The 14,957-nt window shown below is 36.1% G+C and overlaps 1 protein-coding gene across 4 annotated transcripts in view; it reads right to left on the bottom strand.

The window, feature by feature from the left end:
* ITCH (itchy E3 ubiquitin protein ligase) overlaps positions 1–13,175 on the bottom strand; it is a 38,109-nt gene extending 24,934 nt beyond the window's left edge. For all 4 annotated transcript variants that reach the window (XM_085311137.1, XM_085311136.1, XM_085311135.1 and 1 more), the window contains exons 1-7: positions 13,084–13,175; positions 10,729–10,867; positions 9,034–9,158; positions 7,630–7,767; positions 5,366–5,408; positions 2,198–2,367; positions 375–621 (exon numbers count right to left, since the gene is read on the bottom strand). In XM_085311137.1, the coding sequence (XP_085167263.1) occupies positions 375–621; positions 2,198–2,367; positions 5,366–5,408; positions 7,630–7,767; positions 9,034–9,158; positions 10,729–10,867; positions 13,084–13,153 (932 nt within the window). In that variant the 5' untranslated portion in view covers positions 13,154–13,175. The remainder of the gene's footprint in view (positions 1–374; positions 622–2,197; positions 2,368–5,365; positions 5,409–7,629; positions 7,768–9,033; positions 9,159–10,728; positions 10,868–13,083) is intronic.
* Between the last annotated feature and the right edge of the window lie 1,782 nt (positions 13,176–14,957).

Raw genomic sequence — 14,957 nt, forward strand, 5'->3', positions numbered from 1 at the left:
ATTGAAATCAAACTAAATTGTCTTTTTCAAGACTGCCTTTGTACTTCAGAATTACTCTGTAAGGTAAGTCAAACTTCCCCCATATACTGCTTCAACTGTTGGCAAATTAAGGCAGATACCAATGTGAATGTTGTAATTGGTGAAATATTAAGTCTTTGTTTTCCTACCAAACCAAAGTTATAAAACTCCCCAAACTAAATACTGCAGGGATATTTGTTAATGTGGAAAAAGCTAGATGTTACGAATGGTTCGTTTTGTAATATCTACTGTAAAGTAAACAAAAACAAAAATCCAGTCCCTCTCATCTCCCCCAAAAATCCAAAACCCAAACCAAATGAACAGATATTCCACCACAAAAATCACTGAGCTCCTACCCAGGTGGAAGAGGACCTTGGCTGACTGTAGCAAGTGCCTGAGGTGGAGGATTTACAGGCTGAACTTGTCTTGACACTGGAGGTGTGGTCAGTGCAGCAGCTGGAGGAGCAGTTGCAGCAGCTGTTGCTCCAGCTGTTGCCCCCTCAGGGCTCTGTTCTGAAGAAGCACTTGCTGCTGTACCCGGCAGTGACCCTGCACTGGCCCCATCATTTTCTGTGGATGTGGATGAAGGACCGTTGGCACTTCCTGTGATATCAGAGATAACGAAGACAGGAGACAAAACTTCTGATTGAGATTTCTTTAATTATTATCATCAGCAGTCTACTCTGGATGTTATGAACCACAAAAGTAGATATGCAGAAATTKGTGTTTCGGGGTGCACACATACACTCACATATTTTGCATCTTACACAAACTCAGAATAAACTTTGTCTTACTTTGTAGAAATGCTTCAATCCAAGAATTGGCATTAACTGTCCAGCTTTGGTATTTCTGATAGAATATATAATCTTTACCAAAACAAGTCATTTGTAGCCTGTAAACAGTAAATAATTATAAAAAATTTTTTCTTGCTTGCATTGATAAGCTAGCTATTCATCGTAAATTACTTGTAATAACTTAAGATGTGTTAAAAATAAGATTTCCAAGAAGAGACCTGGCCTCTACAAGCAAAGAATTGGGGTGGGGTGGAGGAGAAGAAACAGATGCAAAGAACTAAGTGAAAATATTTTAAAATGTATGTCATTTGTGCATGGGCAGGGAGGGGGGATTAAAAGTTGTATACAAGTCTGGCCTTAGTACTGAACTATACTGCATTCATCTTTTGAAGTAATTATTATAGCCCAGTTTCCCATCCAGACTGAGCATTTAACAACTGTAATAATGAGATCACTGAAACAAATGGCAGCATATGAGGATGAAAGAGAAAGATTTTTTAAATAAATGAACTAAAAACATTTATCAACTAACTTTTCAGGAGTACTTTTTTCTTCTGAGTCATTCTACTTCATGGGTATGCACGAAATTGTTTTCCTATTCTTCTAGGATTTCCTAAGCTGCACGAAAGGATTGCCATTCAGTGTCACTGTTTCTCAATCACATTTAATGGTTCCCCAATTTCTAGCAAGCCATTAAGATGGTTCCTTGCTACAATGGCAAAGGGGAATCAGCTAAAACTCCTTAAAAAGCTACTCTGGTAAGGTTTTGGAAGCATTCTACAACAAAACACAGATGACATACACTACATAGCTATGGACATAGCTGAATTCCATGGGGAGCAATCAGAGACCAAGTTCTAAAATTTAAGTGTCAAGTATTGTAGCATTGAAATAATCGAGTAACATAAAAAACATCTACCTATTTCAATGCAAGAGTAATCAAAACATTAAGTGCTGTTATTTAAAAGAATTTAACTAGAATTGTAAAAATAAACCGCCAGTCTTTCAGACCCAATATTATCTACTGGGACTATTCTTTAAATCCTTCAGTAGATTTCGTCCTAATGAAGTCTCATCAAATTCAATGGGATGTCTCAGTGCAGTGGYAGCACTCTAGTTCTTTTGGACCAGCTCCACTATATTTAGCAGTAACATTGCAAACTTCTTTAGCAGACACTGAAGAAAAAATTCTAATAATAGGAGCAATGATCAAACAACATAAATTGAAGGCAAGCTACAAATAATCATTTAGAAATCTGCTCAAGAGAAATTTGCTCTCAAAAATGTAGTATTTCAGAAACAGTACAAGAAATGGCTATTTTCATTCAAATAGTCTACAGCTTACAAATAGCTCTGAAATGAACGCCACACACTAGAATACATACCAGCTACTGAAGTGGGTCTACGAGGAGTGGGTGGAGGTGGTCTAGAAGGTCTGGGAGGTCTAGAAGGTTTATAGCTTCCATTTGTGAGTAACGGAGAATCACCACCATTAACAGTCTTGTTTTCACTGGGAGCTGCATCTTCACAGCTTTCAAGGCCATTTGAGTTAGTCCTTTACAGGAAAAGGCAGAACAGAGAACTATTCTTAAGAGCTTATGGAAAGTATTAATTTTTATGGAAGACACCGGAATGCAACAAGGTGAGATTCTTACAAATATATCGTAATGACAGATATTTGTCATCTGTAATGAATGTATAAACACACTACCAGTTTATCTTCTGAGGTATACGGGACATCAATTGATGAAAAGGTTATGAGATATATATATATTACTAATATCTATTGCTGAAAATTCCTTCTTAATTTCCCAATTTAATACACCTCCCTTTTGTTCCAGTCTCTGGATTTTGCTGCTGAGCTATTTCCTCCCATGAATTCTGCTTGTTCTAATGAGACAAGAAGCTGATTAAGACCTGGAAATTGCGTATATGCATTTGCCCCATGCAGCCAGAATATGCTCAGAGCAGACAGTATACTTGAAAATTTCAGAAGACTTCATTAAGATGCACAAATTGCCCTTAAATGCAGTTCTAGAAGTGCCTAGTTTTTGTTGTTTCAAAACTATCAGTCTGAAATAGAACATAACAGAGAATTTCAGACTTGAGTGTTGAAGTTCTGATAAACAGTTGTGAATTACTCTCCTCAACCTCTCAAACCCTTTGAAACTTTACAGAACAGTTTTCAGCCATCCTATACTGTTTGATTATGTTTAGCTATATGGTATTCCGATATATTTGTAGCTCAGTAATTAGAGTTTCTGGTATCTGAATCCTTATACCTAAAGCATTTTATTTTCATAATTAGCACGTTCAGTAAAGAAAAAAATCAATTAAAAATTCTAGTGGATTGACAGCTCAAATACACAGGCCCCTAGTAATAAAACTGTAAGCTATCGTTTCAGTACAGTACCTCTAAAATCTGTGTAACACATCCTTTTAAACGTGCACAAAATAAAAGCAAGTAGGTAGGCAGGCTTAATTCATATCACCAGTCATAGAGGATCAAGTAAAATCCTATGTTTTACCTCAATATCAAAATGCCAAATATACCAAATATATCTTTGCTCCAGTTGCACATAATTTATATCATACTACATCAACCCAGAAGAAATGTAAAACTAAATGACTGTGCAAGCATTAACTAGCGATCTAAACTGTGTAGGAACTGTAGCCTAGTTTTTCTCAGTTGCAGAAAACATAGTGCTGTTACCTTAACATTAAAGTCAAAAGCTTAAGCTTCTATCTTTCATATATTTGACCTGTTAGTTTAAGATACATATAAAACTGTCTTGATGTGGATCAGTGTATAAAAACAACCACTGCTAGACATATTCCAGGTTCAGATCATTGCCATGACCATATAAAGGATCCTCAAAATGAACCTTTAATGAACATCAAGATCTTCACCGGTTGGTACTAAAACGATGCAGCTGTTATTACTCAAACACCCAGACATTCTGAACACCCAAGCTTGGAAAAAATTCTTCTGAGGGCAAAAAGAAACAGAACAAAAAATAAAACTGTCATGGGAAGACTCTAGACTACATAGCTAAGGCAGTTATATTTGTGATATATGAAAGAATGGTGAAATTAACTCAGCTGTTTCAGATATCATTCAAAAGTGTAGCGCACTATACAGATTGATAAGATACGTGTAGCACTGGAAAACTAACCAAAGTGGCTCTGAGCTCACTGAAGGTTAATCTATCATGGAGCGTGGTCACACTTTCATCCTACCAAGCAGCAGAATACGTAACCTCATGGGAAACTTAAAAACTTGCCAGCGCCAGACAGCTTCTGGTATCTTATTTAACAAAGCTAAATTCTAAAACAAACAACTTTCTATCTTCAGATATAGGAAGAACCTCAAGAATAGAGGGTACATTCAACATACACAAAAACGAGAGATACTCTGTACTTTGGAGTAAGACAGTCCCTTTTTAGCCTAGTTCTAAATCTCTGCTTGCTTAATTTTCCTAAGGTACACTGCTGCTCTACTCTCTGAACAGTTTCTCACCATGGAGACAGTCAAACTTGGAGACACAACCACACATCCTCAAAGCATTCCACAGAATTTCCTTGTGATACTGAAAAAATTGCATTGAGGCCAGGAACTTTCAGAAGAGCTACAAATCTAAGAATAATGCATGTGAAAAGATTTACATTTTTTGAACTATAAACGCAAATTAATGTATGAGATTCAGCTTAAAATCAAGCATTTCAGTTCTAAGGCATACATCCACTAAGCAAACTACTGTAGGCAGTTAAAACATTACTGATCTCAGTTGCTGGAACTCTTAAAATAAATTGCCATCCTCACAACAGAGACAGCAGAATATGTCTGCACTTCAACTGCAGCGAATAACTCGGCTTAAACTGCCCAGTGGAGACCTGTTAAAGATAACATGCACCAATTGTGCCCCTCTTTCACCAATTTTAGTACGAGTCAGGGCAGGGACTGAATGAATTATTACTGGGATTACTCCCATCTTAAAACATGCCAGATTGATTTGCTGCTGGACACGCAACCAAACACAAGTAAATGTTCTGACATCAAATTAGAGAAGTCCATATAATTTTATAATAGTTTAAATGAAATAGTTAAATCAGAGAGCTTGTACATAAACACAGTATAGATCTGCAAAGGAAAAATTACCAAATAGATTCCAAACCTTGATAAGACATTGAAGCAACAYGAAGTTTTGCTTATTTTTGGAAAAAAGGTTTCTAATCTAATACGTTAAATAAAGTTGAAAGTAATTTGTTTTTAAAGACATTTAGCATAGTTAAATTAATTCACATCCATACGGCATTAGTTAAAGCCTCTATGCTGCTGAAAAAGGTGTTATGATCTCTCCAGCRTATTTTCTCTTTAAATAAAGCATTATGGAGAGGTGGGAAATAYGAAAAAGAAAAAAAAAATCAAAAGAACATTCAGGTATAGAGGCAAACTGAAGCTAGAAAATTGAGATGATCAGTTTAGTATTTGAATGTGTATTGAATTTGTCTCTTTTTCTCTTTCTCAGTACAAAAGAAAAAAGAAGTCTTACCGTGCATCATTCTTTACTCTGGAGGTATCATTCTGTGTAGGACCTTAAATATCAGAAAGAAAAAGACAATAAAAGTATAAGCAACATTCTGAATGATTTTCAAGTTAAAAAGAAGTCTTTGATGCCCAGATTTCTTTCAAATAGTGAGGCACTATACTACTTTTCTATAGTCTTATTTTAAGACTGTGTATGTATATTCATTTTTTAATGAATATTTTTGCTGCGAAATACAAAAGCAGTAGTATTTTCTCCTTATGGAGGATATAACAAGACATTATTTAACTGTATAAATATTCCCAAGCGCACACAGTTCCATAACACCATCTCCTGTCTATGTAGCAATAACAAGCAGTTTTATCCACTCCTCAAGTGGATCTGGCTTTTCATATTTTCTCACTTATTTTGATGATGACAGGGAAAACAGTTAGGACAATGACTTCTCTAAAATCTTCTCTCCAGTAGGCTAGCAAGAAACTGCAAGACCTTTGCTTTCCAGGACTCTCTATCCTGGACTCTTCCCTTGCTCCGTAAATTATTTAGCACAAGGGCATTCAAGCAAGTATAGCATTCAGCTGCTTTCCAAACAGAATTACAGCAGCTCAGCCCAGATCTGCAAACATTTTGCAGCTGCTTATTCAGCTACCTTGCAAATACTTGTCTTTTGTGCCAGCACTTGTTATACTTCAGTATGTAGCACTGAACCACTCATTCATGTAGATAGCACAAATGCTTCAGTTCCACAGAATTAAATAAACGTTATTAGCAAGCAAGTCTGTTACCAATTTTTACGGGAACTACGAACAGATCCAAGCCAACAAGAAGAATGTAGTCATGTAAAGGCTTACGGTAATGTGAAGTTAATGGGCCATACAAGGAAGTGATTTTAATTCCAGAAACTAAAATAYCTTAAATTAAGATTTAAAAGGCTATTGAGTAAATAATGTAACTGCCTATAAGCACCTTCAGCTTGCTCAACAACAACGCTCTACCTCTTCGCAAGATTTCATTCTTTCCTCATATGCTCCAGTCAGTTGATCGTTTAGAAATCCTCTGCTAAACTTCCACTTGTAAGTCAATGTCTTATACTGGGGAGCTCAAAACTAGACACAGTTCTCAATTTCACTACCTGCATTCCTTTTTCTATTCACTGCACCTTTTTCCTCAACTCAGCAGATGAATTCCAGGAGAGCAAAGTAAAAGGACAAATGAAAAATAAGTATATATTAGGAAATTCTGTTACTTTTACTACATACTTCTATCAACATACCTCAACCTTGCTCTACAAGCCCTATATAGCCCCAGTATTCACCTTTTCTTTACAAAAATAAACCCCCACACCCTCAGATTACATGATTGATCCACAATTCAAAGGAAGATGGATTAAAAACTCGAAATGCTAGTGTGCTAAATCAATATTCCTATACTATTTAGCTGGAATTGAAAGTAATTTATTTTAGTCTTTAAAAAGAAATAGAAACCTAAGAGCTGCCTTGCTTAAATAAGCCAATGAACAGCTTACCCAGTTGCTATAGGAGACAGCATCTCCAATGCCCAATTCTTCTGGGGAAATAAATCTTTCCTATTCCTAATTTGTGCTGTGCATTACCGTCAAAAATATTCTTTCRCCTGCTCTGCTGCGTTGGAATTGAAAAATCCTTAGTTGCTATTTTAAGTGTAATCACACTTCTTACACCTATTCTTCAAGATTTTCAGTTAAAAATTATACTAGTTATCTGAGCCTGAAGATGCTAGCAAAACAGGAAGAATCGCAATCCCTCTCCACAGCACTCCACAGGAAACAAAATCTATGAAAGCTTTCACATAAATTAAAAGACATATTTAAAGAAAATAAATATAAAACAATTTTCTAGCCAGTAGAATATGACCACCTATTATTCTAAAATTAAACTGACTTATTTTTATTGCTCTTCTATATACGATGTTCTAAACATGGCAGGGAGCTAGAAGCTTTCAGTCAAGTAAAGTAGTTTGGAAACACTAAATAAAGTTAGCACTGTCCGGAAAATAAAGATACTGATATTACACAAATAAGATCAGCCTTTCAGTAAAGCTGAAAACCTCCACTGTGGACTGTGAGTCCACCTCATATAAAAGCATAGAAGAGTTCTGCCTTTATTATAAAGACGAAATTATAGTAACCATTGATATTCCATTAGTAAAATACTATGTTAAAGTTTCCAGAAAGAAAAGCTTGGTATATCAGAGACTACAATCATTGTACACTTGAACAGAGTATTACTCACTTCTTACACTTGAGGCATCACCATTCGTTAGCAGCTCAGGATCTACTTGCATCCCATCTAGACAGACGGACAAATCGCCTACCACTTCTGCTGGTTCTCTGTCACCAACAAGGTGCAATGTCACAACTACCTGCTCAACTGGAAAAGTACATTAAAAAAAATGGAAATTCTCTTACTACATGACAAAAGAGTACATTTTATTCAATAATCAAATCACAGATCCCAGCAATCAAGAAAAAAATCCCAAACCACAGCTCTGTATCCACAATATTTTGTTTTGTATAAAATTAATCATTCCTGGATATCAGTTAAATGATATTGTGTATTGAAAAGAGGAAAACTGCAGCATAAACCTCATTGCTGCCTAAGGAAAGGACTGTCATTACAGCAGAAGTTGAGACTCGAGTTTCTGCCCACATTTCTGAAGCAAATAGAACAATTGTCCTCAAAACCTATAGTCTAGAARTGTAATTCATATTTTTCTTCATTCACAGCAGACATCAATTCTATCTTCAGATTAAAAGATTCCATTTTTATTTAACTAACACAAGATCCACAGTTAAAACAAGAAGATTTTGTATCATATCCCTAGACAAAGATACTTGCAGGATAAATGACTCCATGTCACAGTGAAACACAATCATAAGTACACACACTTGATGAAATCGCTTGAACCAAATTCACTGAATTACTCCAGCATATCTGGTGTTATACAGAATAATGCAGTTACCAAAGTAATTATCAACCAGATTCAGCAAGAGTAACACTATCAGGAAGATAGCTTATTAAAAAGCTACTAACACGCTGCAACTACTATGCACACACTTGAAAATCCAGAGGCAAACACTTCATTGCAGGACAGAAGGCAAGCATGACAACACAAGGTTGTATGTTGTAGTAAYATAAATTCTGTAATGAGGCGTAGCGTTCTATATTCTCCTTCCAAGCTTCACAGGACGCACATACTGCCCAAAGGCTAAATAGTTCTGATGTATGAAATAATACAATATTACCCTAATAACACTATCTAGAACAGACAAAATAAACTTCACATATTTCCTGGCGTGGAATCAGGAACACGTCAGAGTTTTCATTCTTATGTAAAACAAAAGACATTTTCAATTAGGCTTTCATTCTTGCACATACTACTAAAGTGAAAAACACCATGTTTTCAGTGACACCATAGCAGCCTGTAATATATATATATTACATGTAACATATATATTACACATATTATATATATACATGCACACAATGTGTGAGAAAACTCATAAACGTAATCCATAATAGCAAAAGGGAACTYCTAAGGCCCACTAGAGTCTTTAAAGATTTGCAAACAGCACTCAATTTTACTGACTATGTTTCACAAATTCTGTTCCAAAGTATTTTTCATCTTATACTTACGCTTCATACTGTTTGATTTCAAAGTCTCGTGAATATCCAGAGCAGCACTTCCCAGAAGAACATCAGATTTTAGTGTCTGATGGCTCCAGACTCGAAAGTTTAATTTACTCACAGGAGTGACAATTCTGAGAGAAGGAAGAAAAAAAAAAATGAGCACCGTGTAATGGCATTTGTTGAACAGCATGTGCAAGGAACTGAAAATGAAAAAATATTCCTAATATCAACTTCAAGGTCATTTTTAATATTGATATTCCTTTCCTATAAAGGACATTCCAACATTTTAAAGTACTTTAATTGCTAGAGACAAGTGTACAAACAGCTGCCAATTTTCTCAGAAGATCATTTCACTCGAACATGGTTGAGAAGTCCAGACTTCTATGCTTGTAGGGGCTTTTTTATTGTTTTTTTTTTCAGTCAGTCAGTCCCTGCAGGATATGCAGCTCCATCTACCAGACTGCTTTTTAAAACAGGAAGCCATGTTTCATATCACTTGCAGAAACCGTTATTCTTTTGTCAAAATTTTGAGTGTAACTAACATGTTTTATGAAATAATGACACCTCCTTCCACTAAGTTCTACATGGCATTAGTGGAATCTTCAGCGAAGGTGAAATGGATTCAGTGTCTCTTTGCAGCACAACGAACAAGAGCAAAAATTGTCCTTGTATGACTCTGTGGACTTGGGTAGCATAARCCACAAACATTAAGCAAAACAAAACAAAACAAAAAACACATTACAGAAGCTAAGAAATCTGCTCTTGGAATCTTAGCACGCTGATGTGCAYGAAACACAAAAGGAACTTTCTTTCATAATTTACTTTCTACTGTGAAGAAATATAAATAAGGTGAATTCTAAAAACTAACTGCACAACGGCCTGGGTTACAAGAAATGCATAGGCAAAGAGGTTTTCCATCAGACAGGACTGCTCTAGGTGCCCCAAGACTAATAATCTGTGACTTTAGTGTTAACAAACGTACCAGCAGAAGAGTGGTGTTCATTCCAATGCTTCATGTCATACATTTTTGTGTGAAAAATGTCAGAGAGCAGATTATTTTTAATATCTGTTCTTTATACTTGCTATCATCTCACCAAACACTAGGACAAACAAACATAGTAACTGTGTTCCTCTTGAAACTAATGTTGGTTTTGTACTCTGTGAGAACAAGCTCGTCAGGAATTTTGCACTTGCGACTGAAGTTGGAAGCGTGCAAAATGGAGCAAACAGTGCTATGACATGCTACACAATCAATACTGCTACCCATGCTATGCTATGCTTTCCAACCAYGGCATTTTTACAACACTGTAATCTTAAATATGGCAACAAAAACATACATGCAACAGCACCAGTTTTATTACCAAAYTACCTTATTTTCCTTACTACTCATGCAATTAAAGCTGCTTTTATATGCCACGTGCATTAAAGTGCAATGCATCCCCTCTTAAGCACTGTGCCTTTCTATAGGAAAATTGTGCAATTGTTTTATAGATATATATGCTAGACTGTGAGATCACATTTGCTCCAGAAATTGCACAGATATCTTCATATCATGTAAAACAGAACACATTGTTTTAAAGAAGAAAAAAAAATCAAAAATAAAAATTAAAAACCAAAAACCACAACCATTAAGTCTGATGTGAATTACATAGCATTAATTTAGCTCAAATAATCCAACAAGGAAACAAAAATCAAACCTACACTGTAAGATGTTGTTTCCACTTCGGACTATTTGTATTGTTGCATTTTTCTGTCTTCTTTGACTGCCCATCTACCGAGACTTCCACATAAGGGCTAGGTCCAAACCATTTATTTTTTTCTTTTAGTTTTGCTGAAATAACTGTTAAGAGAAAAATAACAATAGACTTTACGAGACATCAACAGCAAATGATGTTTTTCAGTTGGGTGCGTCAGTATCCAAGTGTCAGGTTCATCGATGCTTGACAACAATGCTCAAGCGAACAAATACATTAAATGCACAAAAGACTTGCTCTTGCATCTCAGACCATTTTATACAATTGCTCACATGAAAGCCTGGAATGTGCAACAATACTTTTTCTATATGGTTAGACACTATAATCATCAGTATAAGATCCGCAAATGCACCTGTGTGTTGAATATAGAAAATACCCTCTACAACCTCCAYCAGCCACAAAAACTCCTATAATTTATTACACTCACTTGTCAGGAAGTCCAAAACATGATTTGTCTCTCTCACTAAAGAGTCATGGGCAGCTGCTGCTACTTCTGGCAAAGCTAACTTAAAAAATAGGAGTAAGGAAATGCATTTTGTGTTAAGTTTTCTATAGCAAAGCAAATTTCCAGAAAAATTAGCCAAAGGCAAACTTTGAGTTTCACTAACTACCTACTTTTCCAGACAAAACCAAATCTGGATAGGACTTAGAACTCTTTAGAGCTTTACTAAGCTTAAGTAAAAAAGCAGACTAATTCAAGCCCATATGGCTAATCTACCTGGATTACCTTTATAGTCTACACTCCTTTAGAGATTTAGAGAAGTAGCTTAGTATAAAGTGCTCTGAACTGCTCCCAAGGGAACTTCTTTCTCTTCCTCTTAAGAGATCTTACAGAAATTTGCTTCAGTTAGCTAACATTAGTTTTCAGGAATAGCTCCCCTCCTCTTCCCCTTGCATCAYCAGTATTTAAATGTTACAGCATCTCACACCTCAACATCACTGGCTACCCTAAGACACCAAGATCTGGTTTGACACAGTACAATTCTTCAGTATTGAACCTATATTCAGGGTTCTTATCTGCCTAGTCAACTTGAAAGCTCACTTAAAACTACAATGGAGACACTAGAACCAAAAAGAGGAGGAAGGATTGCTTACAGAACCTTCTGCAAAAAAAGGTAAAACCTGCTAGCACAAGAAATAGCTTTCTTGCAGACTGCGGCTCAAGTTCCAAAGAAACTAGGAATCAAAATGTCTCAAGAATCACCATGCTAAACAGGAGACATTTCTTCAGTTCACTTTCTTTATGAGTCATAGGCCTTTAAACATGACAAACCTTAGACAGAAATCACCATTTTCATTCTCTGCTCTACTTGGCTATGGGGAGGACATACCTCCTTCCAAAGTTCATCAGTCTTTCTCGCCAACACTCATTTGTGGCAATAAGATTTCTCTTACAGTCTCAGGGCCCACTGCGACAAAAAAAAGCTTGATCTCACTGTGATAGCTAGAACCAGTACATAATTTAGTTTCATTCTTCTTCCTATTTTAAAATTCCCATTTATTTTTGATGATTCTTTTCATCCCCATGATATAAAGCTTGTGAAACCTCTACATATACCCACATATCTTCTGCACTAAGGGGGCAAGATTTACATTTGATGCTTCCAAACAAAGATCTGCATACATCTACAGACCTCCCAATTCCCATGCTCCAGATAATTCAGCAATATTTGCCAGGCAGAGAACAAGTGAGAAAACTTGATGCTAAAGTTTGAATGCCTCCTCTGCTGGTGGGGCTCTACGCGAAGTATGCCATATAAATCTATTCGCATACAATCTGCAGGTGCTCACTTACAGTAATATTCTCATTAACACTTTGATTAAAGCTCCTTTTCAACACTGGCCATAAAACATGCTAACAAATGAGAATCAAGAAGCCAAACTTGAAAAACAGCAGTTCAGATTCACTTAGTCTGATAATTCAATGAAAGTGTTCGATGCAATGCTATGCCAAGTGTTACTAACAGAAAGGAATATTATATTACATTCTCATATTTAAAAGAATTGCTCTGTATATTTGACCTAGCAACATTCAAAAATAATTATTTCTTTCCTCTTTACAAGAAAATCGATCATTTCAAAAAGGCACTTCAAATAAAATCTTGAACAAAACAGCAATGTTTCTACTAAGTCATGATGATGTTCCACCAACAATTTTAGTTTGCAACTTCTCCCAAGTTTTTGTACTACTCAGAACTTTTTGAAACACAGTATACTAGTAACTTCCACTGAATTACTCAAAAAAAAWTTTTTTACTTTTACATTTTTTAAACTAGAAAAGGATATATTTGTAAGGACTTACCAGTGATTTGAAGCTGTGATTTCATGGAAAATCCACTGGCTGATCCTGATCTGGACCCACTGCCAGCCATAATATGGGCTGGATCTTGAATCTGGATGAAGAGGAAATGTAAAAATTTAAAACCTCAGAAAATCTTAAAAAAAAAAAAAAAAAATCTACTTTTGATGCAGATACATTACAATAGAAGCAAAACCACTACACTTGTTTTCTTTCTGGTTGCTTTCCATTTTCTCAAAATACAAAATGTGGTGCACAAAGGGCCTAGTCTCTACCATTACATCAACTGCAAATATTCATATCCTAGGCAAAAAAAAAGTCTTCCGATTTTGTCCTCTTAATTTGACAGTTAATTGAGTGTGAATGATATTCTAATCTTTGCAAAATTGACTGTACCTCTTGTGTCTGAAAAACCTCTGCCCTTTTTGATGTCATATATCTTGGATAAGAAGTTTACAAACTGAAGACAAGTTCTACTTGGTTTAAAAAACAAAATTTGGGAGAGGGGAAAAAAAGGATTACAAAAGAATCATTCCTCCTTTTTCCCAAATGAGATTAATCCTGAAACTTACAAACTAAAAAGTAAATTTCAAATTTAGAAAAGTCTGCTTCTATGCATCTCTGCTTCCGCTCAGTCAGATCAAGTCTACAAATGTGATCCGAAACTCTACAACGTGCTTTCCTAAAGAGGAAACATCACTTCTGAAAGTGTGTGTGACAAACTCCATTTACAGCTCATCCTTCTCCCTCTACTGTACCCCAAACCCAACAGCCAGACCAGCCTGTGTGTCCCACCACCCTCTGCAAAAAAAATGAAGTAAACAGTTTCCTACTATACACTGAACTTAATTCACTATCTGGTTGCAGGGGAACAAGGGGGTAAACAGAGACAAGATGCATCTCTTGTCTCTCTTATATCTATTAACTCTATATCTATTAACTCTGATGTTAATAGATATAAATGAAATGGTGTAGCATTTAATTTAAAATAAAGGTTATGTTGGAAATATTTTGATATCCTTGTCTCCTATTCTTTTTTTAAATGTATTCTCAACCTTCCTTAGCAGCTGAATATATTAGTATAATATATAATATCATTAAATGTATGGATTTGTAATATTATGATTATATTATATTAATGTATCATTCATCACAGAATCACAGAATGGTTGAGGTTGGAAGGGACCTCTGGATATCATCTAGTCCAACGCCACCATGCTCGAGCAGGGTCACCTACAGCACATTGCACAGGATCACAACCAGGTGGGTTTTGAATATCTCCAGAGAAGATACTCATTATCATGATATAACAACACCATATTATCATATCTATATTAATAAATCCACAGCAATATCTACCCATACAAGAATGAACAGGCTATTAAAGACTTCAAATTACCAGCTGAAGATGACTTCCCTCCCAGATTTCACACTTCAGTCCCTCCCCATGCCTCGTCCCTTGTGCCACCTCTTTCGAGTCTCCTCTCTTCATAACCTACTGCAACATCGTTCACCCACCTACATGACCAACTCATCTCTCTTGGGGCTCCCAGCGGCTGAGAGGCAGGGCATGCTGCTAAGCTATTCCGAGAACGCTCTGGCCAAATGACTGGCTATTTCCAGCATGCAAAGCTCCCAGCCCACTGCTGCACATCTTTGGTCTGCCGCTAAATCTAAATCCGTAARCAGAGCAGGTTTCACACACCAGGTCTCAGGTCATCTGCCAAGCTCAAGTATTATGTCCAACAAAGGAAGTAACATGTTAACTTAAGCCGCTGGTATTGTATCTTGAGTACAAAACACTATACAAACGAATTTCCCAACCGATAACAGCACAGGCTAAATAACAACGAACAAGTTATCACCTGCATGCCATG

The sequence above is a fragment of the Rhea americana genome, unplaced genomic scaffold (assembly GCF_003343005.1).
Source record: "Rhea americana isolate MKP2758 unplaced genomic scaffold, rheAme1 scaffold_333, whole genome shotgun sequence".
NCBI classification, from domain to species: Eukaryota; Metazoa; Chordata; class Aves; order Rheiformes; family Rheidae; genus Rhea; species Rhea americana.